This window comes from Furipterus horrens, unplaced genomic scaffold (assembly GCF_987537825.1).
Source record: "Furipterus horrens unplaced genomic scaffold, mFurHor1.1.pri manual_scaffold_7, whole genome shotgun sequence".
Lineage (NCBI taxonomy): Eukaryota > Metazoa > Chordata > Mammalia > Chiroptera > Furipteridae > Furipterus > Furipterus horrens.
The window spans coordinates 92,640,283-92,662,443 of record NW_028327177.1 but is presented as its reverse complement, the minus strand read 5'-3'; the positions used below and the strand labels follow the sequence as shown (position 1 = coordinate 92,662,443).

Here is a 22,161-nt window from a genome sequence, read left to right as displayed (position 1 = left end):
TATGAATCCTGCCAATAAATAGCTGATATGGTTCCCACAGATGTGCATACATATCTCATAAGGGCCCATCCAGCTGTTTCATGTGGGTGACCATGGGAATGCTGGACTTGATAGCATAACACTGCCAAAGCTAGAAGCTCAGTTGGGTATTTTTGCCTGTGAGTTATGGTTTCTGATCTCTCTAAAGGGTAGACATTCCATTGGGAGTTTCTACTTGTTCATACTTTGACCTGTTGACTCCACCTGCATTTCCTCTGGGCCTGTTTTCATAGTAACTGGGCTTGACTTCTGCTCAGACAGTTGCCACGGCAGCCTTACCTGTGAATGAGTGACAGAGGGGTTCAATTTTACCATGGGGTGCCTGCCTCTCGTCAAGCTCCCCATTAGCTGTGTCTTTTTTGCAGCGCGGGGGTGCTCTGCATTGTGCTCGCCCCTTTTCCAAGTGGGTGGGAAATTTGATTTTAATGATGTGGGATGATGAGAATGAAGCTCAAACACAGATGGCACTTAGGTTTGTTGGGGTTTTGCTTCTGCTGTTAAGGATGAGAGAAGGGGCCCTCTTGTCTGGGATGAGTTGAAGGTGAAAGTAATTGAGAGGAGTGTGAATGCAAGTCCAACACCAAAGAAAGGTGTTTGGGAGAAGTAGTAAGTTGGGCTGGCATAACAGCAGGGTAACCCAGATGAAAATGAAATGAAATGAGTTGTTTGAAAAGCGTCAGCCCCAGAAAATGGTGGCCTTCACATTGGAAAAGCATTCCTCGTTATTCACAAACCTCAGGACCTGGGGTCACACAGCTCTGGAGACCCCAGAGAACCTTCAAAGAGAACATCCCAGCTTGTCATCATTAGTAATTAGAGTTCGCCTCTTGTGTCTTCCCTGTGTCCTTCCCACAATTGACCCACCCCCATCCAGCCATTGGGTGCATTCTCTTGGCCCAGACTGATCATGTCACTGTCCTTCATGCAGTCCCATGGCTCCCCTCTGCCTTCAGATTAAGGCCCGGCACCCAACATGGTTGGAAGAGTGGACCCCCCCTCCTCCCCACCAACCCCTGTGCCCTCCCCACTCCCTGCGTGCTGTCTGTGCCCCTAGATACTTGCTCTCCCTTGTGTTTGCCATGGCCTCCCACCTTCTTCCATGAATTCTACTCCCCTGTGCTCCCTCAGTTTCCAGGATCCTCCCCCATCAGAACTCTTGTGACATCACACTGCATTTGTCTGCTGACGTCTCTGCCTTCCCTACTAGACCAGAACCTCCTCGTGGGCAGGGCCTGTATGTTTCCACCTCAGAAATGCTGGCACATCACAGCTTCTGGCACCGAGTTGCAGAGTAAACCATGAGACATGCAGTCACTTCTATCAGAGAGCCACAAGCCCTAACACTTAAGGGTCTTGGTCCTAAAAACCACCCCTGCCAGGTCTCAGTAGGAGTTCTGTCCACCAAGTGCACCCAGGTATCTGAACCTTCTCCATGTAGTTTCCTCTCTTGTCTTGCAGGTGCTCGATGTGTCTGGGGCAGACACGCTGGCCAAGTCGATCACTAACTGCCAGGTGGAACTTCTGGAAAACTGTGGGCACTCAGTTGTGATGGAGAGACCCAGGAAGACAGCCAAGCTCCTCATCGACTTTCTAGCTTCTGTGCACAATACAGAAAACAACAAGAAGCTGGACTGAGGCCCGGACTGCAGCCTGCAATCTGCACACCACATCCACTCCCATTTCCAAAATCTGACGCAATGACCATTTCTCAGGGATCTTGCCCCAAAAGTATTCAGAGCACCGGCATCCCTGAGGAAGCCAGCCACCTGTCCCCAGTCAGATCCACAGAGCTTTGGGGGCCACAAAAAAAAAAAATCTCCAAGATGTTTTTCACAAAATAGGAACTCATATGGGACAAAATAAAACCCAGCCTTCAGATCTACCAAGAAGTCTTCAGGTTCATGTTGCAAAGCAGCCACCTTAATCCATAATCACCCAAGACATCATTTTCTTTAAAACATTTCTTACAGACTGAGACTTGAGGTATTTCTGTTGCTTCAGACATCCTCCCCTGCATGGTCAATGGCTGTTGTAGGAACATTAGTCCCCATTCACCGAGCCCCTCTTGTTTATGTCTTAAGTTTTACATAGAGGCCCAGTCCATCAGCTGCAAGACCAGGTTGGAAAATAACAAGCTGCAGAACATATTTAAAAACACAGAGGGGCATTGTTCTGCCTCGGCCAGTCTTGGGAATGGCAGAGAGTGTACCTGACATGTGGTGGGGGTGTGTGTGATCAGTGCCCACATGGCAGGTAAACCATGAGTGAGCTCACACACAGCATGAAGAACACCTGGCAGGGTGGGTTTCCTGTGAATAGTTTATTTTTACAAATAGGACTAATGAAGCAATAATGTTGTAGGTATCTATCTAAATAATCAGACTTGATTTCTAAACAATTAGACACACAAGCACCTCATGGGCCTCTTTTCTATGTTGCTGTGCTACTGAAAATCCTTGGATGTAAAATACTAGATTGTTAATGAATTCTGTGAATTCTGTGAACAGTAATGTGATTGAAAATAAGTCTAAACAACTGTAAATGGCCACAGTGACATGAAATAAATGTAATAAGCCTAGATCAACAACATGCAGACAGTTGCTATTTCTAAGCTCTTAAATTTTGTGCAACGTTGGCAGATTTTCCATTAATTGTGTTAAATGTGTTTTAAAGTAAGGCTTATTCTATAGGAATTAGAAGACCTTGGTTGGGTGACTTATTAGTTTCATTTTAAGAAATTGTTCATAATTTTTATTCAATTGAAATTGTATATCAAAAACAAAGACAAGAGTCATCAAGTTATTCCTTTTGACCCTCTGCTGTTGCATTTAGGAACCCTTAAAATCCCCAGGAGCTTGACTCTTTCAAATCGTTTTATAATCTACAGCCAAGTAATTCTGGAAATAAAGTGAGATGAACTTAAGTTTCAATTGGAATTCAGGACTTGGTCTGAATATTTTAATTTATCAGAAAAGAGTTAGGCCCTGGTTGGGTAGTTCAGTTGGTTAGAACGTCGTCCTGATATGTCAAGTTTGCGGGTTCAATTCCCTGTCAGGGCACATACTTATACAAGAATCAACCAACGAATGCATAAATAAGTAGAACAACAAATCGATGTTTCTCTCTCTGTCACTCTTTCTCTCCACACACTTCCTCCATCTCTCTAAAAGTAATTTCAAAAAAGGGTGAAACATTTTACAAGCAAGACATGAAAATGTGTATATCAACTTGTGGGATGCAGCTAATGCAGTGTGCAGAGGAAATTTTACAGGCCTCTATATACTAGAAAAGAAGAAAGGCTGAAAATCAATAATTTAAGCTTCCATTTTAAGAAGCTAGAAAAGAAATATAATAGTAAATCAAACTTAGAAAAAAATAGATGAGAGAGAAAATCAGTGAAATAGAAAAGAAAGTAAATAGACATGCTACTGGTCCCCAACTCCCACATTCACCAAAAGTTGCGAGGTGAGTGAGGTTCTGGCAGAGGGAGTCGGTCTTGGTGGGTCTGGGTGATGAGAGATGGTTTTCTCAGGGTCACTGAAGACGCTCAGACCTGGGTCAGAGCCGCGGATCAGAAGCCCTGCTAGGTGCAGCAGTTGTGCCCTGGGGTGAAGGATGGGGTCTGCAGCAGGACACAGCTCGCACCTCCTGTCACAGAAAGCATTGCCTGGAAGTCATGAGCAGAGCATGTAAGTCATTTGTGACAAACCCATGAAGTGGGTTTTCAAGGTTCTCTCTCAACCCTGCAATTCTGGCCCTGCTGTGCTAGGAAGACCCCAAAGCAGAAAAGCACAGCTCCCCCTCGTGCCCCACTTCCCCCTTTTGGGATTATGAAGAGCCTGCTGGTACCGCCAAGCCCCACCATGCTGAGCCCTGAGCCCTGTGGTGTGTGCCTTTAATGACAGTCTTGGAAGGAGAAAGGGATCATTCATCGCAGCCTGAAAGACTGCCAGAAACTTCTGAAAAAACAAGGGAAAACCCCAGGAATTGCAAGTGGGCTCTTGCTCCCATTACCTGGAGTCAGCCTACAGGAGCTGAGAGTGGATCCTCTGGGCAGGTGTTGAAGAGGCTGAGAGCAGGCAGTGGTTAGAACTCAATTTGTCATTAGTCTGGGCTTCTTGTCCAGGGCAGAGGTGACACCAGGAGTGACTGATGGCAAGAAGCACGTCAGAGTGTTTCTGCCCTTGTATGTAAGTCTGTCTACAGTTCGAGCCCTTGACTATTCCCCTCCCAGGGAAGCTTTTTGCTTTGTCCAAAGGAGACCCCCAGAAAGTACTGGGAGATTGTAATGTACGTCAGGCCAGGCGTGGAGGCACTCGTCCAAGTGTTTTCCATGTATCACCTTATCGAGCTCTCACATGTGACCTATGCCAAGGAAACCAAGGTATAGAGAGATCAAGTGTTTTACCTAAGGTCATACAGGTAACAAGTAGAGCGAAGCCTCTTGGTTTAGGAGTAAAGGGGACTTGCAGAAACAATGCTTTCACTGGTTCACAGAGGAGCTCCCTGGCCCAATTTCCAGTGGGGTCTCGGTCCCTTCGGACTCATCTGGATGAGGCCACTGTGTGGCAGCTTCAGCCACAGGTTACTGAGGCCATACTTTAGGCTCTTGCTGAAGATGGTGACTCAGTTCACTCAACAAATTATTAAAGTCTTCTGTCTGCCCATTCTCCTGCTAGGCAGGAAACAAGCTTAGCTGGATTCCAGCATCATCCTTCTAAGGGTGATACAAGGAAGAGCCTGTCCTCCTTAGTCCAGCCTCTATAACAATCAGGACTGGTGTCACAGCCTGCCTGAAAGGGATCACTCACCTTGCCAATACCCTCATCCCTCATCCCTCTGCCAATCTCTGGAAATGATCATGAGTATTTGTCCAAACCAGTTTTCTGGAGGGGAGAAGACTCCTCTGCAGTTCTGGTTGCTCTGGGGGTCAGAATTGAAAAGCAGTCGAGAGATGTGGCCCGCTCATAGCTGCCTGGGATCAATGCAGGCGCCTTCCAGTCAAGGCACTGTACTTCTTACCAGCCCGGGGCTTTCCCACTGCCTTCAGACAAACTTTAGGTTTTAATTAAACATAAATGCCAACTTTAGGCTCTCTTATGTACTCTCCAAGTTCTGGGTATTGATCTCAGGACAATCACAGGTTGGTTAGTTAATTAACATCATTCTAAAATGATGGATGCACTTCTGGTCAAGATGGAGGCGTAGGTAAACACAGCTCACCTCCTCACACAACCACAGCAAAAATTACAACTAAAGTACAAAACAACTATCACCCAGAATTGTCAGAAAATCAAGCTGTATGGAAGTCTGACAACCAAGGAATTAAAAAAGTTACATTCATCCAAACGGTTAGACGGGGCCGAGATGCAGAGACATGGAATGGGCAGCCCCACACCCATGTGTGGGGGGTAATAAGCAGGAAGGATACCTTGGGAACAAAGTGTCTCAGCCCCACACCAGACCGCGCAGACCAGGGTCCCAGTACCAGGAAGATAAGTCCCCATTACTTTTGGCTGTAAAAACCAGTGGGGGTAGGGGTGGGGGAAGAAACTGTGGGATTCTCAGGTGTCTGATCTTAAAGGGCCCACAGAGACTTAGAACTTACACTGACTCACTCCCTCTGGGCTTCACACCAGGGCAGCAGCTGGAAGGGCACCAGTGGCATATGGGGAGAAACCAAAGGGTCTGGCATCAGGGTGAGTGCTGGGGGGCAGCTCCCTCCCAGTCAAAACTCCAGAGGCCAGGCAGTGACCATTGTTCCCTTTCTGAGCCCACCCCCACGTAGAGCCACAGAGTGGCAATAGCGTATCTGAGACTCCATCAACCTGGCTCACACGGATTCCCATGCCCTGGCGATTACCTAAGGCTCTGCCCCATCCAGCAGCCATGTGCTTTTCTACAATAGGCCCCACTACTAAGGGAGTCAAAGCAGCTCTGCCTAATACAAAGAAACAGATACAGGAAGGCTTCCAAAATGAGGAGATAAAGAAATATGGCCCAAATGAAAGAATCGAACAAAACTCCAGAAAAAGAATTAAACAAAATGTAGATAAGCAAGCTATCAAATGCAGAGTTCAAAACACGGGTTATTCAGATACTCAAGGAAATCACTAAGTACTTCAACAGCATAAAAAAGACCTAGGCAGAAATGAAGATTACATTAAGTGAAAGAAAGAAAAATTTACAGGGAACCAACAGTGGAGTGGATGTAGCTGAGAATCAAATCAATGACTTGGAATATAAGGAAGAAAAAGAAATTCAATCAGAACAACAAGAAGAAAAAGAATCCAAAAAAATAAGAATAGGCTAAGGAACCTCTGGAACAACTTCAAATGTACCAACATAAGAATCATAGGGGTGCCGGAAGGACAAAAGAAAGAGCAAGAAATTGAAAACTTATTTGAAAAATATAGTGAAAGAAAATGTTCCTAATTTGGCAAAGGAAATAGCCATACAAGTCCAGGAAGCACAGAGGGTCCCAAACAAGTTGGACCCGAAAAGGACCCCACAAAGACACACCATAATTAAAATGCCAAAGGTTAAAGAAAAGAGAGAATCTTAAAAGCAGCAAGAGAAAAGAAGAGGATTTCTCATAAGACTGTCAGCTGATTTTTCAAAAGGAACCTTGCAGGCAAGAAGGGACTGGCAAGAAGTATTCAAAGTGATGAAAAGCAAGGACCTACAACCAAGATTACTCTATCCAGCAAAGCTCTCATTTAGAATGGAAGGGCAGATGAAGTGCTTCCCAGACAAGGTGAAGCTAAAAGAGTTTATCATCACCAAGCCATTATTATATGAAATGCTAAAGGGACTTATTTAAGAAAAAGGAGATCAAAACTATGAACATTAAAATGGCAATAAATTTATGACTATGCACAACTGAATCTAAAAAACAAACTAAGGAAACAAGCAGAACAGAAACAGAATCATAGAAATAGAGATCATTTGGGGGGTTATCAACTGGGAGGTGGAAGGGGGAGAAAGGGAGGAAAGGTGAAAGAATTAAGAAGCACAAATTGCTAGGTACAGAATAGACAGGGGAATGTTAAGAACAGTATAGGAAATGGAGTAGCCAAAAAATATATATGTATGACCCATGGACATGAACTAAGGGGGGGATTGCTGGAGGGAATGGGGGGTGCCAGGGGGAGGGGGGCAAAAGGGGAAAATTGAGACTAATAGCATGATCAAATGTATTGTTAAAGAACAAAAACTTAACGGAGTAAATGTGAAGATCTCATTGGCTTTATTAAGCAACTCATGAACTGGGCAGCATCCCTTCTAGGAACTAGAGAGAGGTGCTGTGATGAGTTGTACAAAATGGAAAGTTTTCATAGGCAGAAAGATGGTGCGACTAAGAAGTTAAAAGAGTGGATTATTTCAATCAAGGACATCTTTCTTAGGGAAAGGAGAGGGGTGGGGGTGGGGGAAGAGGGTCTTATTAGGCAGATGACCTCACTAGTATTGATCAGGAAGTTACAGACAGATTTGTTTAAAATCCCATTCCTGTGAGAGAGGCTGAAACTGCAATTTAGTTAGTTACTAAGTTTTGGTTTCGTGACCTGGCTTAGCAAAAGTGACTTCATTTTGGCCTGTGATTTCTTTTTTTAACTATTCATATTTCCGCTGTGCACTGTATGAATATCCACTGTAATTGGGACAAAAGCTATAAAAAGCTTTACCTCGATTCAGATTAAGCATTGGAACCAGATGAAGAAAAATTTGGTTTCCAGATTTTTCTTGGATTTCAGATTTGCAGATAAAGGATGGCAAACTTGTCCTCCCTACTCCCTCTCTTCTGCCTTGGAGGTGTTGATGTAAGAAACACCCAAATCTGTAGGGAATTTTTATAAATTTATCTGAACCCAAAGTGATGACAATTGCTGGAAAGCAAGATGTCAAGTGCTCCCCAGAATGGCAGTTTCTTTTATGCATTAGGAATTAAGGAGGGAACATGAGAAAATTACATGGAGGTGGGAGAAAGCAAGGCTGGGAGGGGGGACATCCAATTACAGGATAGTTAACAAGATTATGTCTTTCTTGAGGGTGGTTATGTCTTCAAAGGGTATTACTTCTGACATTTCAAAAATGTGTTAACCTAGATGCCTGAGAACAGGGCTTGCTTAAAAACCTTTCACTAAAGACGTTATAGGCTTGGGGCATGACTATCCAGCATGACCTGCCCAGTTAAGAATTGATGATCAGATCACTCTGTGAGGTTATCTTCCCTTTTCTGTCCACTGAGGTGACATCTTGAGGAAGAGTCCGTTCTTCCAGTGTAGGAGAGGTGTGCAGATGGGCGTGGTAAACAGCTCCCTCTTGTGACCATAAGGGACACGTCCTGATTTTTATTTATTATAAAAATGAGGCCCTGTCACTTTAAAATAAATGAAAACGAATGCAGAAAATGTGAGCATCTCCTCCCAACTCCAAACAACCCTACCTTTTCCCCAGCAGTCCCCTGGGACACCTTCCACTGCGCACATACACACATGGTAGGTTTGTGGGTTTGTTTTTTGAACATAAACGGGATCGTACTGGACATTACTGTACTGTTGCCCACTCCACTCCCTGCTTACCCCTTTCACCCACCTCTATACTTGGAGGCTCCTGTAGGTAAGAACCCACAGACACCCCAGATTCCTGTAATGGGGATGCAGAGTCCTCCAGAGAAAGCGGGGGTGTTGGGGTGTGGACCACCAATTCTCTAGGAGAGGATCTCTGAGTTTTAAGAAAGGCTCTTGTGTCCTCCAGAAATGGGCTGCTTAGGTACAGGTAGTTATCCCCTCTTGTCCTGGGGCTTTTTTAAGACCCATTATTTCAATACATTTCAGAAATGCTGGATGAGACCAAGTTAAACGGCCTGGCTCCGGCTCCAGCACCAACACAAGCAGGGGAATGCCTCGGCAGGAGTGAAAACATCCTCCCAGAGGTGGCCAGGGGCCCGGTGTCCTGCTGCTCCCCTGGCTGATGGGGATGGTTTGCACTAACCAGTTCGGGTAGGAACTTCTAGTCTTTTTTTTTTTTTTTTACTATTAATTGGTGAGCTGCCCTCAGTATTGACTGCCGCACCCACCCCCACCTGCCATGAGTGTTGGCTGCAGAAGGCTCACAGATGTCCCCTTCCCCCAGAGAACCACCCTCAGGTGACTGGAGATGCCTGAGATGTTATGCCTCATTCTCTTTCTCTTACCCACTAGGGTTGCCAGATAAAATACAGGATGCCCAGCTAAATTTAATTTCAGATAAACACTTTTTTAGTATAAGGCTATCCCATTCATTGTTTATCTGGAACTCGAATTTAACTGGGCAACCTGTTTTGTTTTGTTTTTTTCTTGCTAAATCTGGCAACCCTACAGCGGGCAGTCAATGACTGACTAGGGGAGTATGAAGCCTTGGCCCCTTTACCTCTAAGGCTGAAAGCTTTCTTCTATCACTTACACTCCAGGGCTCCCATGGGATCAGGCTAAGCTAGACTTCAGCTGAACCCACATCTTGCTTAGCTTCTTCCTCTGCCCCATCCTGCTTCCCATTTTGCTTTATAGGTTTCACTTGAAAGCTGTCTGTCCCTCCCAGTCCCCACCCGCCAAAAATAACGTCCACAAAGATCCCCGTCTGGGGCTTGGTTTCTAGGAACTCAGGAGCACTGCCTCCTTTTCAAAGCTTCCTTTTCAGTGATAATGTTCAAGGTTGCTTTGAAGCATTACCAGACAAAAGTTCGTGTGCCTGATGTTTCAAGAGGCCAAAACTCAGAATGTCAGGGTTTGAAGTAAGGGAAAGTTTTGTTGATCAAGAAGATGCCAACCGAGAAGATGGAGACCTAATAGCACCTCAAATCCATCTTGTTCACTGGACTAAGTTAAGGGTTTTTTAGGGGTTAGGAGGAACAGGTATGCTGAATCACTGGTGGGGCAAGTTTTAACTTTAGAAGTTTGGAACTTGGCCATTTATGGTAAAGGCGCATGAATACTGGATCTTGTTGGACAACAGACCCTTGGCTTTGGAAACGGTTCCAGTGTTTAAGTTCCGGTTATGTCCAGTTTCTTTGGTTCCGTGTGCATCAGTGTGCGTGTGTGTGTGTTTGTGTGTGTGTGTGTGTGTGTGTGTTGGGGGGGTACTTTGGTTCTGGGTGCAGCTGGAGGTCAAATTTCTCTCCTCTGTGCATGCCCCATCAGCATGACTTGGAGCAACTCAGTATCTCATTAAACAAGATAGGACACTTTTTGAGCTGGTTCTGTAGTTACAAAAGGAGCAGGTCCCAGCTCTGCATTCTCATGGGAGGGATGGCATACAGCATTTTCAGCTCTGGGACCTCTTACGACCTTAGACAATTGACATCCTCTTTGAGCTACTTTTTCCTCATCTGTGAAGGACAATTGTGACACTGAAGGGTAGATATTGGATTGGCCAAAGGTCTGTTTAGTTTTTTTAATAAAATAAGACACTTATTTTTTCACCAATAATTTTATTGATTTTGATATTTTGACTATGTTGGCTATCTCCTGCGTGGTATAAATATTGATTGTTCTCAATTAATATCTTGATTTGATCAGTATCAACTTCAGCTGATCTACCCGACCACAGAGCATCCATTGTCCAATGAGAAATCTCCAGCATGAAACTTCATAAGTAACTTTGGACACGTTCAGTCAGTCACAGCACCTTCTCCATATACTGCACAAATATTATTTTTTCATTTCAGTTGTTTTTACTTTTCTTGAAATAATAAAGCATAATATGCCAAAAATATTGTGTATTTTCTTCCATCTTCAATATTAAAATGGCTACACAAAAATTCACCAATTTTTTTTAATGCATGTTGATATGATAGCTGTCACAATACAATCTAACAAAATTATTCTGAATGAAGTTTAAGACAACTGAGCGCTACTAGAGCCATCTTACAGAAAAAAACTAAACTAACTCTTTGGCCAATCCAATAGGATAATAATGTGAGTAAACTTTCTAGCACTTGGTGGGCCTCCCTATATGGAAACAACAGCTGCAGAAGTTTTAACTTCTGATCATTTTCATTTCCTTTGTCCTATCTTCACAATCTGCTGGCATAAGTGGATATGATTTCCATGGAGAATTGTGGCTGTGGATGTTAAAGGACTATCATCCTCCTTGGGCCTCTGTTTTGCCTTTTCTCCCCTCAAAGTTGTGAATGCTCCACAACTTTAGGAAAACCCATTTGGGTTTGCTGAGCAGTTAGTTTAGGGAACGCTCTCCCATTCCAGAGTTTTTCCTGGGTGCCAGATACTTTACTATTTTTTCCTCACTCTGAGGGAGATGCTACTATTCTCTCTGTGTGACACATGAGGAAGCTGAATAAGTGGCAAAGGAGGGACTGGAAGCAAATTTTGGCAGCTTCTGAAACCCAAGCTCTTTTGAGAAAGAAAATGCCACTGTCTCTGGGTCTGTGTTGATTTCCTCTACCTTCTCCAGATCTGGAACAAATCCTGTCTCCTCCGAGGTGTGAAGGAAGGGAAGCAGAAGCTGCAGGACTGGAGAACATGGCCACAGCCAAAGACTGAAATTTCAGAAAACTGCAGACAGTGGAATTTTGAGGAGAAAAAAAGAGAGAGAGACAGACAGACAGAAGCTGCTAGTTGGCTCAGGCTCAGGCTCAGCTGTGCAACGGCCCTTTACCCACAACATAGGCAAAATCAGCACAACCATCTACTGCTTTCTATATATATGTGTTGAGTGCCAAGCACTGGAATGCAGTGGTAAGCCAACAAAGACAAGGCCCTGTCCTCATGTGGCTGACACTCAAGATTTGGCAGCCCCAGCCTGTTCCTAAATACACACTGATTCATACTGGTATGGGGGAGACCCAGGTTAGGGGGCATCCCCTCCTCGACTCTTGTCTCACTTGCAAGAGAAGAATTCAGGTGAGAGACAACAGGTATACTTGAAATGAGATAATAAGTTTATTTATGAAATACACTTGAGCACTAAGGTGCAAGTGGTCACCCAGCTAGTTTGAGTGCCCCGACTTTAGGGATTTTACGGTTTTTATACTTGTAGCCAGCTTCTAAGGTAACCCCATTCTCCTCCCCTCTTTAGACCTTGGGATTAATATACACCTTTGCCCTGGCTGGTGTGGCTCAACAGATTGAGCGCCAGCCTGCGGACTGAAGGCTCGCCAATTCAATTCTTAGTCAGGGCACATGCCTGGATCGCGGGCCAGGTCCCCAGTTGGGGGCATGTGCAAGAGGCAACCAATTGATGTTTCTCTTGCACATTATTGTTTCTTTCCCTTTCTCCCTCCTTTCCCCTATAAATAAATAAATAAGTAAGTAAGTAAGTAAGTAAGTAAGTAGCTTCAAAGGCTTTCTTTCCCAGATAGTGGAAAGGATACATACAGAATTTCAAGGGCCCCCCTCCTCCTGTGCTATCATGATTTTTCTTGTGATTTTTTAATAACTTGGCAATCTAAGCTGAGCAGGTTCAGGACTGCTGAATTAATGAGACACGTCTCCCTACCCGTCTCTGCCTCAGCTTTCTATCTACCCTGCCGAACAATACCACACAATTGGTTGTAATAAGCTACAGTGGGGAGGGCACCACTCTAGTCCGATGGCCGGCTCCACCACTTACGACTGTATGATTTTGGGTAAGTAACTTAGCTTCTTGGGCCTCAGTTTCCACCTCTGTAAAACGGGGATGATATAATAACTACCTTAGGATTGTGTCAGAGTTCCATGAGATAACACGTGTAAAGTTTTTTGCGTAGTGCCTACAGTTGACTCAACCTACACTTGATATTAGCTGTCACTTTTAAATATAAGCACTGTTTCATGAGAAAGCTGTTATCTTGTTTTTCACTGAGTCTCCATATCTAGTACATAATAGGGGCTCAGCAAGTACTTAATAAATAACTTCCCTTACATTTGTAAATGGGACCATCTAGGTCTTCTTATGTCAACCCAGACTTAACACCTACTACGTGCTGAGAGCCACAGAGACACCGAGAGCGAGTCCTGTCCTTGGGGAGTGCTTGACATAGGAGTGTTCAGCAGAAGAGATGTTAGATACAAATTTACAGAATGAATGCATGCATAGGTAAATGAATGACTGTGAAGACCGAATAAACATGTCCCGAGTGCCATACACCATGCAAGTACTTGCACATACGGCTTTCGCCGAATCGTGCACCAAAAGACACGGCGCTCAGCGGCGTTCGGCAGCGCTCTACTCCTGACCAGAATTCCCGCCTCCAGCCTCAGGACGCCGCGCGGTTACGTCACGTCCGCATCTAGCTGTCACGCATCTGGGAGGCGGGGCAGACGGAAGCCAAAAATAAACAACCCCGGAGTTTCTATAGGGGCTCGGGGCTCTATAGGGAAAGTCCAGGCCTTGGCGGATTCCTACAGTGAGCAGGGGTCAGGAGAACGTCAGGCTGATCCGGCGGAGAGCAGGTAGGCGGAAGCTCTCGACAAAGCGGCGGTTTCCCTTGAGGAGGTTCAGTCGGCCGCGTGGGTGACGCAGGCCGCGCATCCCAGGCCGCATGCGCGGGTGCGGAGGACGGCGCGGGGATCACCGCGGTACCCTTCCGCCCTGGCGGAGAGCACGGAGGGCAGTAAGCTGGGGCCGTCCGCGGTCGCGGAGCAGAGTGGCTCCGAGGGCTGAGTGGGACCGCGTGTGTAGAGCACGCGCGTCGGGCTTCAGGTGGGGGCTAAATATATGTGACGTTTGTCGAAAGTTGTACATGACCGAAGTGCTTAAAAAAATTGATAATAGTTCAAACATTTTATATATATATATAGAATATTTACCGTGTGTGATGCCCTGTTTCAGGTTCTTGGGAAACAGTGAACAAGACTGATGATCCTTGTTTTTTGTGAAGTTTACATTCTATGGGGACAGTGAGAGGAATACAAATATTAAATACATAAGTATGCTCCAATGGGGGGGGGGGCTGCGGAGTGCTATGAGAAAAGAGTAGAGTAGGTGCATGGGGGGAACGGGGTTTAGGTATTTGATAGCCACTGGGCCAAATTGAAGAGTGAGATTTGAACAAAGCCATGAAGGAGGGTAGGGAGTGAGCCACGTGGTTACCTGGAGAAACAGTATTCCCAGCATGTGGAAACGCTAGGAGCGAGGCCCAGAGGCGGCAGGAAAACTGGTGTGTGAAGAGCTAGGAGGCCTGTGTGGAGGAAGGGATTGAGCAGGGGAAAATGGCAGGACATGAGGAACTTAGGATTACTCTGAGTGAATCGGGAACCATTACAAGATTTTGAGCAGAGGAATAGCCATTAAAAAGACTAACTTCAAAGATGATGGTGGCAATGACTATAGAAAGTGCACACATTTTTGTGGTGAGCTTCCCAGGCATCAACATTTTAAGTTTCAGGACAACCGGTAGAGGGCAGTGTTGTCATTGACCCGAGACTCAGGCCTGCCTAGCCAGAGGTGACAAGCACTTGCTCCACAAGTCTTTGTTAGTCCACTGGCATTAAGTACAATCACATTGTTGTGCAACTATCACCACTATCCATTTCCAGAATACTCCTTCAGTCTTTATTGTTATTGGCATCCTAAGCCCCAGGCCCAGTCTCATTCCCCCTACCTCAAGCAGCTAGCTCCTTCAGGGCAGGCAGTAACACCTATCATATTCCAGGCGATGAATGAAGTAACTGAGGGTTCTGGTCTCCCTGTCCTTCTAGTCAGGGGAGACTAGTGATTGGAAAAGAAGTACCAGGTAACCATTGTCCTGAAACCAAAGATATTCTTGAACCTATAGACCTAACACTTCCACCATTCATTCAGTCATGTGTCAGTAAGCGTTGAATGCCTACTCTGTGCTAGACACACTAAATATTCATGTTTGTTGACTGGATAGGTGGATGTAAGTCCTTGACCCTGGCTTCTCATTTTCTCTGGTGGCTCTCATTTGGGAGTAGTTGGAATTGGGCCTGACCTACAGAGGTTTTTGCAAATGCTGGTCTATAGCTTTGCAACTTTTGATAAGTCCCTTTCCTTGGTTGGGCTTCAGTTTCCTGGTCCCTTTAGTGCGAGAACCAGATATGAAACAAATGGACAGTGTTAAGAGATTGTATAATAAGGGAACCTAACCTAGAATAGGGTGTCAAAGAAGGCCTCCTTGAAAAGGTGGACCTCCTGGAAGAGGTGAACTCTTAAGCTAAAATGAAAAGGCTGAATAGGAGCTATCCAAAGGGAGAGTGAGGTAGGAGTGGAGCCAAGGACAGGGATTCTCTACAGGAGATAAGCATGTTCTGGGTTCTTGAGAGATTTAGATCTGTGAGAAATGGCACTGAGTGGCCATTCCAGGAATTCCTCCTCTCAAACGTCTTGATGTTCAAGCTCAGTCTTTCATAGGGCTGCCAAATAGCCCTGTGCTGACCTAGCTTCCTGACTGAGAAACTTTGCAGATCCAGCATGGGTGGGACAGCAGAACTACCTACCACCTCTCATTCGCCTGTTCATATTCTACACTGACTGAGAGTAAACAAGAAGAGGGCCTTCAGATCCCAGATTTTACTTCTTGCTTTTACCTTTTTTATTTAAGAGGCATACCAGAGTGGTCTTGAGGGCACTCAGGTGTGGTTGGAATGTCTGTGTGCTCTTGGGCAGTTGGTACTATTTTTGCCAAGCCTCCTTATCCTCATCTCAAAAATGGAAATAACAATAGCATTTACCTCATATGATCATTCTGAAGACAGGACTTGGGGCATATGAAATATTTAGCACAGAGCAGGGTACTTGGTAAGGAAAAATATTCGGTGGGATTATATTATTAGAATTTAAATAAGAATATAGTAGCTTGACATATAAAATATAGAAACTTCCTTTGTGTTTGCATGAGTAACCTTAGTTTGACCCAAATTGGATGTTACTTAGGAGTCTTTTACGAAATCAAAGAGGTCAAATTCTCATTTAAAAAGTGAAAAATAACGTGTACCTTGCTAATTTCTAGCCCTCTTGACTCTTAATGTATGTGTAATCAGCATTGGAAAAGATGCCAGCCCCAGCTGCCACGTATGAAAGAATAGTTTACAAAAATCCCTCTGAGCACCACTACATGAAAGTCTGCCTGTAAGTTCGATCTCCTCAGTTCTATTTATTATTATTATTTTTTATGAATCTGAATAACATAAAATTTAATGCAACATATTTTTCTTTTTAATGTTTTTTACACAGAGAATTTCAAGATCATGCAGTTGGACTGAACGCTGCACAGTTCAAGCAGCTGCTTCTTTCAGCCCTGAAGGACCTGTTTGGAGAGGTATGGAATCACTTGGTAGATTGAACACTCCTAAGGTCTTTGTAATAAATACCGAAAGAACACTTTTCCAAACATTTTAAAACTTTAAAACCATATTTGAAATTTCAGAAGCAGATTTTCAGAAATGATGAAATTTTGGTAGGACTGTTCAATATGCCTTCTTTTTAACAAGGAATTTATTAGACAAAAGTTTATTTCAGTGCAGTGCTACTCAAAGTGGGGTCCAGGCTAACAACCTGCAAACTATCTTTTTGCCCATTTTGAAGATTTGTGACTCACAGTAGAGTGTAAATCAGCACACCACTTCCTTTACTGAGAAAGTCTCCTTATGAACAGAACTGAGCTGAACTGAACAGTGCACTTACTGATACTGTTGATTTACATTCTGATGCAGCTCCTTATCTTATCACAGACCAGCTCTCTGAGCAGTCCTGTCCTAGCATTCACCTGAGAACAGTTTTGAGAGAGAACTAAGATGATTTTCAGGAAGTATTTCTTGATTCATATATTCTATCAAATCAAAATCTGCTTAACATCTTATCAAAATTAAAAACTTCTATTCCACAAAAGACTCAGTTAAGAAGATGAAAAGACAAATTACAGACCAAGGGAAAATATTTACAAACCAAATATCTGACAAAGGACTAATATCTAGAATATATAAAGAACTCTCAAAACTCAAACAGTACAATTAAGAAACGACCAGACAATACAATTAAGCAAATGGGCAAAAGACATGAATAGACATTTTACTCAAAAGGATGTACAGTTGGCAGAAACACACATGAGTGAAAATATGTTCAAATATCATTAGCTATTAGGAAAATTAGTCACATTAGTTTGATCCAAATTGGATGTTACTGTCTTTAGGAGTTTTTTACAAAATCAAAGAGGTCAAATTCTCATTTAAAACACAGTAAGATGATTACACACCTAGCAGAATGACTGAAATAAAAAACAGTGGTAACACTAAATGCTGGGGAAGATGTGGAGAAGCTAAATTACTCATACATTGGTGTTGGGAATGTAAGGTAGTATAGCCTCTTTGGAATACAGTTCGGCAGTTTCTTAAACAGACTTGAGTATGTACCTACCATACAACCCAACAATTGCATACCTGAGCATTTATCCTAGAGAAATGAAATCAACGTTCACACAAAAACATGTATATGCATGTTCATAGAACCTCTATTAGTAAGAGTCTGAAAGTAGAAATAAGCCAGATATCCTTCAGTGGGTGAATAAACTATAATACATTCATATCATGGAATATACTCAATAATAAAAACTAACACACTGTTGACACACACAACAGCTTGACTAAATCTGCAGAGCATTATGCTAACTGAAGAAGCCAGTCCCAAATAGTAACATACTGGATGATTTCATTTGTATAACTTTTTTGAAATAACATAATTGTATAATCTGGAAAAAGATTAGTGGTTTCCTGGGGTTAGTGATGTCAGGGAGGAGTTAGTGTGACTGAAAAGGGGTAGGAGAGAGCTGGTGGTGGTATAGTTCTTTATCTTGATTGGAGTGCTTACATGAAACTCCCTATGTGGTAAAATTGCATAGAACTGTACATAATACACACACAGGCAAACAAATATGAGTGCATGTATGTATAACTGGTAAAATCCGAATCAACTCTGGTTTATCAATTTCAGTTTCCTGGTTTTGATATCATACTACAGTTATACAAGATGTTAACATTGAGGAAGGCTGGGTAAAGGGTGAATGGGAGCTTCCTGTACATTTCTTTGCAATCTCCTGTGACTTAATTTTTGAAAATCAAAAGTTTAGAAAAAACTTGGGGTGGTGAATATAAAATAATATACAGAGAATATATTATAGAAACATATAATTTTATTAATAGTATCACCCTAATAAATTCAATAAAATAAAGTAGTTAGAAATAAGTTTAAAAAAAGAAATCGAGGATGGCAATTTTAGGGTGGGGAAGCTGAGACTATAAAACCAGGTTCCTTTGTCTACTTGGGGCGCACGTTCTCCTGGCTGTGAGGCTGCACCTGGCTCTGCAGACTCGTGAATAAAGGCCTCGCTTTACTGCTCAAAAAAAAAAAAAAAAAATCTGTGCATCCTCTCTATTTCAGGTATAAAACCTTCTTCCTGTAAGCAAACAGACATGGCCTCTGTCTCATGGATTAATGGTGTTGGTTAGGTTTAGTAGGCAACCATGCTGAACAGTTAATGGCAAGAATGATAAATACTCTGAAAGAGTAAATATGTGGGTCCGGTATGTGAGAGCATAGCAAGTGATTGAGCTTAATCTTGGGGATCTGGGAAGGAACAATTAAATGAAGGCTTAAAGGGTGAAGAGGCATTAGCAGCCCTGGCCATGTAGCTCAGTTAGAGCATCATCCCGATGTGCCAGGGTTATGGGTTTAGTCCCTGGTTGCGGCACATGCAAGAATCAGCCAATGAATACATCAATAAGTGGAACAACAAATTGAGCTATCTCTCTCTCTCAGACAAATACAGATTTTTAAAAATGAAATATTAGCAATGTGAAGAGTTATAGGAAGAACATTCCCAGCAGGGGGGAGTTATAAATAAGCAGGCCCAGTACTCCAGCACCATTAAATAAAATACTGCTTTTTTGGAGGAGAAAAGCAATTAACAGGATTAGTTATTAGAGTTCAAGATTGATGATGATAATAGTCTGCTAATAGCATTATTCCATACTTAGGTTGATGCTGCCTTACCGTTGGACATCATAACCTACGATGAGAAGACCTTTTCAGCCATCTTGAGAATATGTAGCAGGTACACTAAAGCATTTCCAGTATAACACAGAAGAGAGACAAATGGGGAAACAGAGCAAAATGCTCTCTTCTGTGAATAAGAAGAGCTTTGTCATTGTGAACTCTGAGCAGCTTTTGGAAGTTTAAACTGAGGAGAATGTGAACATTCATTTAGCAGGAGCTTACACCCTAGAGAGCAAAACCTGTGATTTGCTTATAACTTCAGTGTTTCCCAAATGATGGTTGTAAACTCAGAAATATTTTAGAAACATTCCTAACTGAGGTTCATTTTATTCTCTGCCTGTGATACAGTATGTTTTAATTTTTCCTTTTAAATTAGGTTTTCTGGACCATCACAAACAAAAGTGCTAGGGAGATGTTGCAGGGACATATCTTCCTTAATGTTTTCTTGATTTTTCTGCAGTGGTCTTGTGAAATTGTGGAGCTCTCTGACCCTTTTAGGATCCTATAAAGGCAAGAAATGTGCTTTCAGAGTGATTCAGGTAAAGACTGTTCCTTCACATATTCCAAACAAGGCTCAGGAGTTGATCAAACTCCTTTTTAATATGTGTTCCATTTTTGTGCTTGTATGAATCTGGTTTGGTTAACATCACCCAGCTAAGGGGGTGGGGGTGGGTGGAATCCAGAATTTCATCACTTCTGGCAACATTAGACAAAACACTTAGATTACAGTAGTCCCTCTCTATATCGCGGTTCACTTATCGCGGCCTCACTGTATCACGGGATTTTTAAAAGTATGATGTTTTAACTATTTATTGCGAATTTTTTGCCATATTGCGGGATTTTGCGGTACTGTATACTTATTTATATGTGTAGTATTTATGATTTTAATGGTTTTTGCCTAAAATTTTTCAAAAAATATATTAAAAAATATAATAAATGATTCTAACATTAAAAGAATATTAAATCGGACTTCCAACCAAGATGGAGGCATAGACCGACACACTCTGTCTCCCTCCACAACTAAGAAGGACTACAACTACCGCAAAACCAAAATTAACCAGAAATTCCAGAAAATAAAGCTACATGGAAGTCCAACGTATGAAGTCATAAACAAGTAGTGCTCGTCTGGATGGGTAGGAAGGGCAAAACCGCAGCTGAAAGATTGAACTGTGCTGGAGGCGGCAGCTGCAGCAACCAGCAATGGGACCGGTCAGCAGACACCGTATTTGAGGGGAGGAGAGAAGCGCCTGGGAGCTGGCCCTGGCTGCAGACCAGACCCGTCGGCTCGTGACTCCAGCGCCAGGGAAGGTAGACCCCCCCATTGTCTTGCACTGTGAGGCCCGGAGGGCGTGGGGACTGAGGAGGAGGAATCTCCCGGTCTCTTAATGGAGAGTAACAGCAAGAATCCATCTTGGACCTCCGCCCCCACACAAAGTGCCACGGTGTGGAGAGAAAGGTCGCCAGGTTGTGACCAGTACATGGGGCTCCGCCCAATATAGTGTAGGAGGTGTGACAGTGCCCCGCCCATGAAGGAAAGATAAACAAAATGGTCAGAATGGCAGAATTAATGATTGAAATACCAGTCACGAAGCTAACAAAAAAGCAAATAAAGGACTTGACTTATGAACAAATAAAGAACCTTTCTGAGGCTCAGTTCAGAGCTATAGTCATAAGGTAGCTTACAGACCTAACAGCAGGACTTAATCAAGACAGGGAAGGAATGAAGGCTGGTCCTGCTGAAATGAACAAAAATACATACAAGACAAGTGGTGAGGAAGGGAAAGCCACGGATCAAATCAACAAATTGGAACATAGGGAAGGAACAAACAGTCAACCAGTACAGAAAGAGGAAACAAAAAGTGAGGAATATGAGGAGAGGCTTAGAAACCTTTGGGACAGCTATAAGCGAACAGACATTCGAATTATAGGATTGCCAGAGGGTGAAGAAGAAGAACTAGAAATTGAAAAGTTATGTGAAAAAATAAGCAGAACTTCCCTAACTTGGGGAAGGAAATGAACTTACAGGTCCAGGAAGCACAGAAAGTTCCGGATAGGCTGGACCCAGGGAGGACCACACCAAGACACATTATCATCAAAATGTCAAAAATTAAAGATAAAAAGAGAGTCTTAAAAGCAACAAGAGAAAAGAGAAGAATTATGTACAAAGGGGTCCCAATTAGACTATCAGCGGATTTCTCAAAGGAGACTTTACAGTCAAGAAGGGACTGGCAAGAAATATTCAAAGTAATGAAAATCCAAAACCTACAGCCATGATTACTCTATCCAGCGAAGCTGTCATTCAGGATAGAAGGGCAGAGAAAGTGCTTCCAGGACAAAGTAAAACTGAAGGAGTTTATTAGATCCAAACCACTGTTATATAAGATGTTAAAGGGACTTGTTTAGAAGAAAGAGGATCAAAACTACAAACATTAAAATGAAAACTGTATCACAACAACCAACAGCAGAAGCTAGGGAATTGAAACAAAGGCAAAAACTAAGTAGACAACGAGAGTGGAAAAAGAATTATAGGTATGGGGAACATACTGGGGGGAGGTCAGCTGGGAGGGGGAAGGGAGAAAAGGGAGGGAGATGATGCAGGAATTAAGAAGCATAGTAGGAGGGAGTGGAGTAGACAGGAAGATGTTGAGAAGAACTATATGCACAACCAATGGGCATGGACTAAGTGGGGGGACAACTGGAGGGAGGAGGGGTCACAGGGTGGAGGGAAGCAGAGGGAAAAGAAATTGGGACAACTGTAACAGTATAATCAATAAAATAAAAATTAAAAAGCAAATCGAAATAAAATACTACACACTGTTTACTGTATATATTTTTTTGTGGACGAACATATACATTATGCTGAAAATGAAATGTACGCTCAAGCTCGTTTGCCTACGTGAGATTGCACATGGCGCACGACTGGCTGATTGATGGAAGGCGACCAACCAGAGCATCGTCTTGTGTATCCTGGGCACTGATTGGCTCAGTAATGTAGCATCAATCTGTCTGCTATCCCGCACTGTGCACATACGTTCAGCATCTCGCGTTGTCCACTTCACTCCTACCTCCGATCGCTGTGCGTAGTTTTGCTCTGCGGTGTTGTGTTTTGTGAAATTTTCCTTAGACTGAATTTAT

General features: G+C 43.3%; 1 protein-coding gene across 10 annotated transcripts in view; it reads left to right on the top strand.

Moving 5' to 3' along the window:
• The window catches only part of LOC150004791 (monoacylglycerol lipase ABHD6), a 72,153-nt gene that overhangs the window by 47,401 nt on the left and 2,591 nt on the right, over positions 1-22,161 (top strand). For 5 of the 10 annotated variants that reach the window (XM_090283927.1, XM_090283922.1, XM_090283924.1 and 2 more), the window contains one exon: positions 1,498-2,975. In XM_090283927.1, coding sequence (XP_090140053.1) covers positions 1,498-1,674 — 177 coding nt within the window. In that variant the 3' untranslated portion in view covers positions 1,675-2,975. Of the gene's footprint in view, positions 1-1,497; positions 2,976-13,314; positions 13,470-13,537; positions 13,720-15,988; positions 16,108-16,212; positions 16,298-19,007; positions 19,085-19,486; positions 19,566-22,161 lie in introns of those variants that run through there. The other 5 variants (XM_090283930.1, XM_090283931.1, XM_090283929.1 and 2 more) reach the window with 5 other exon arrangements.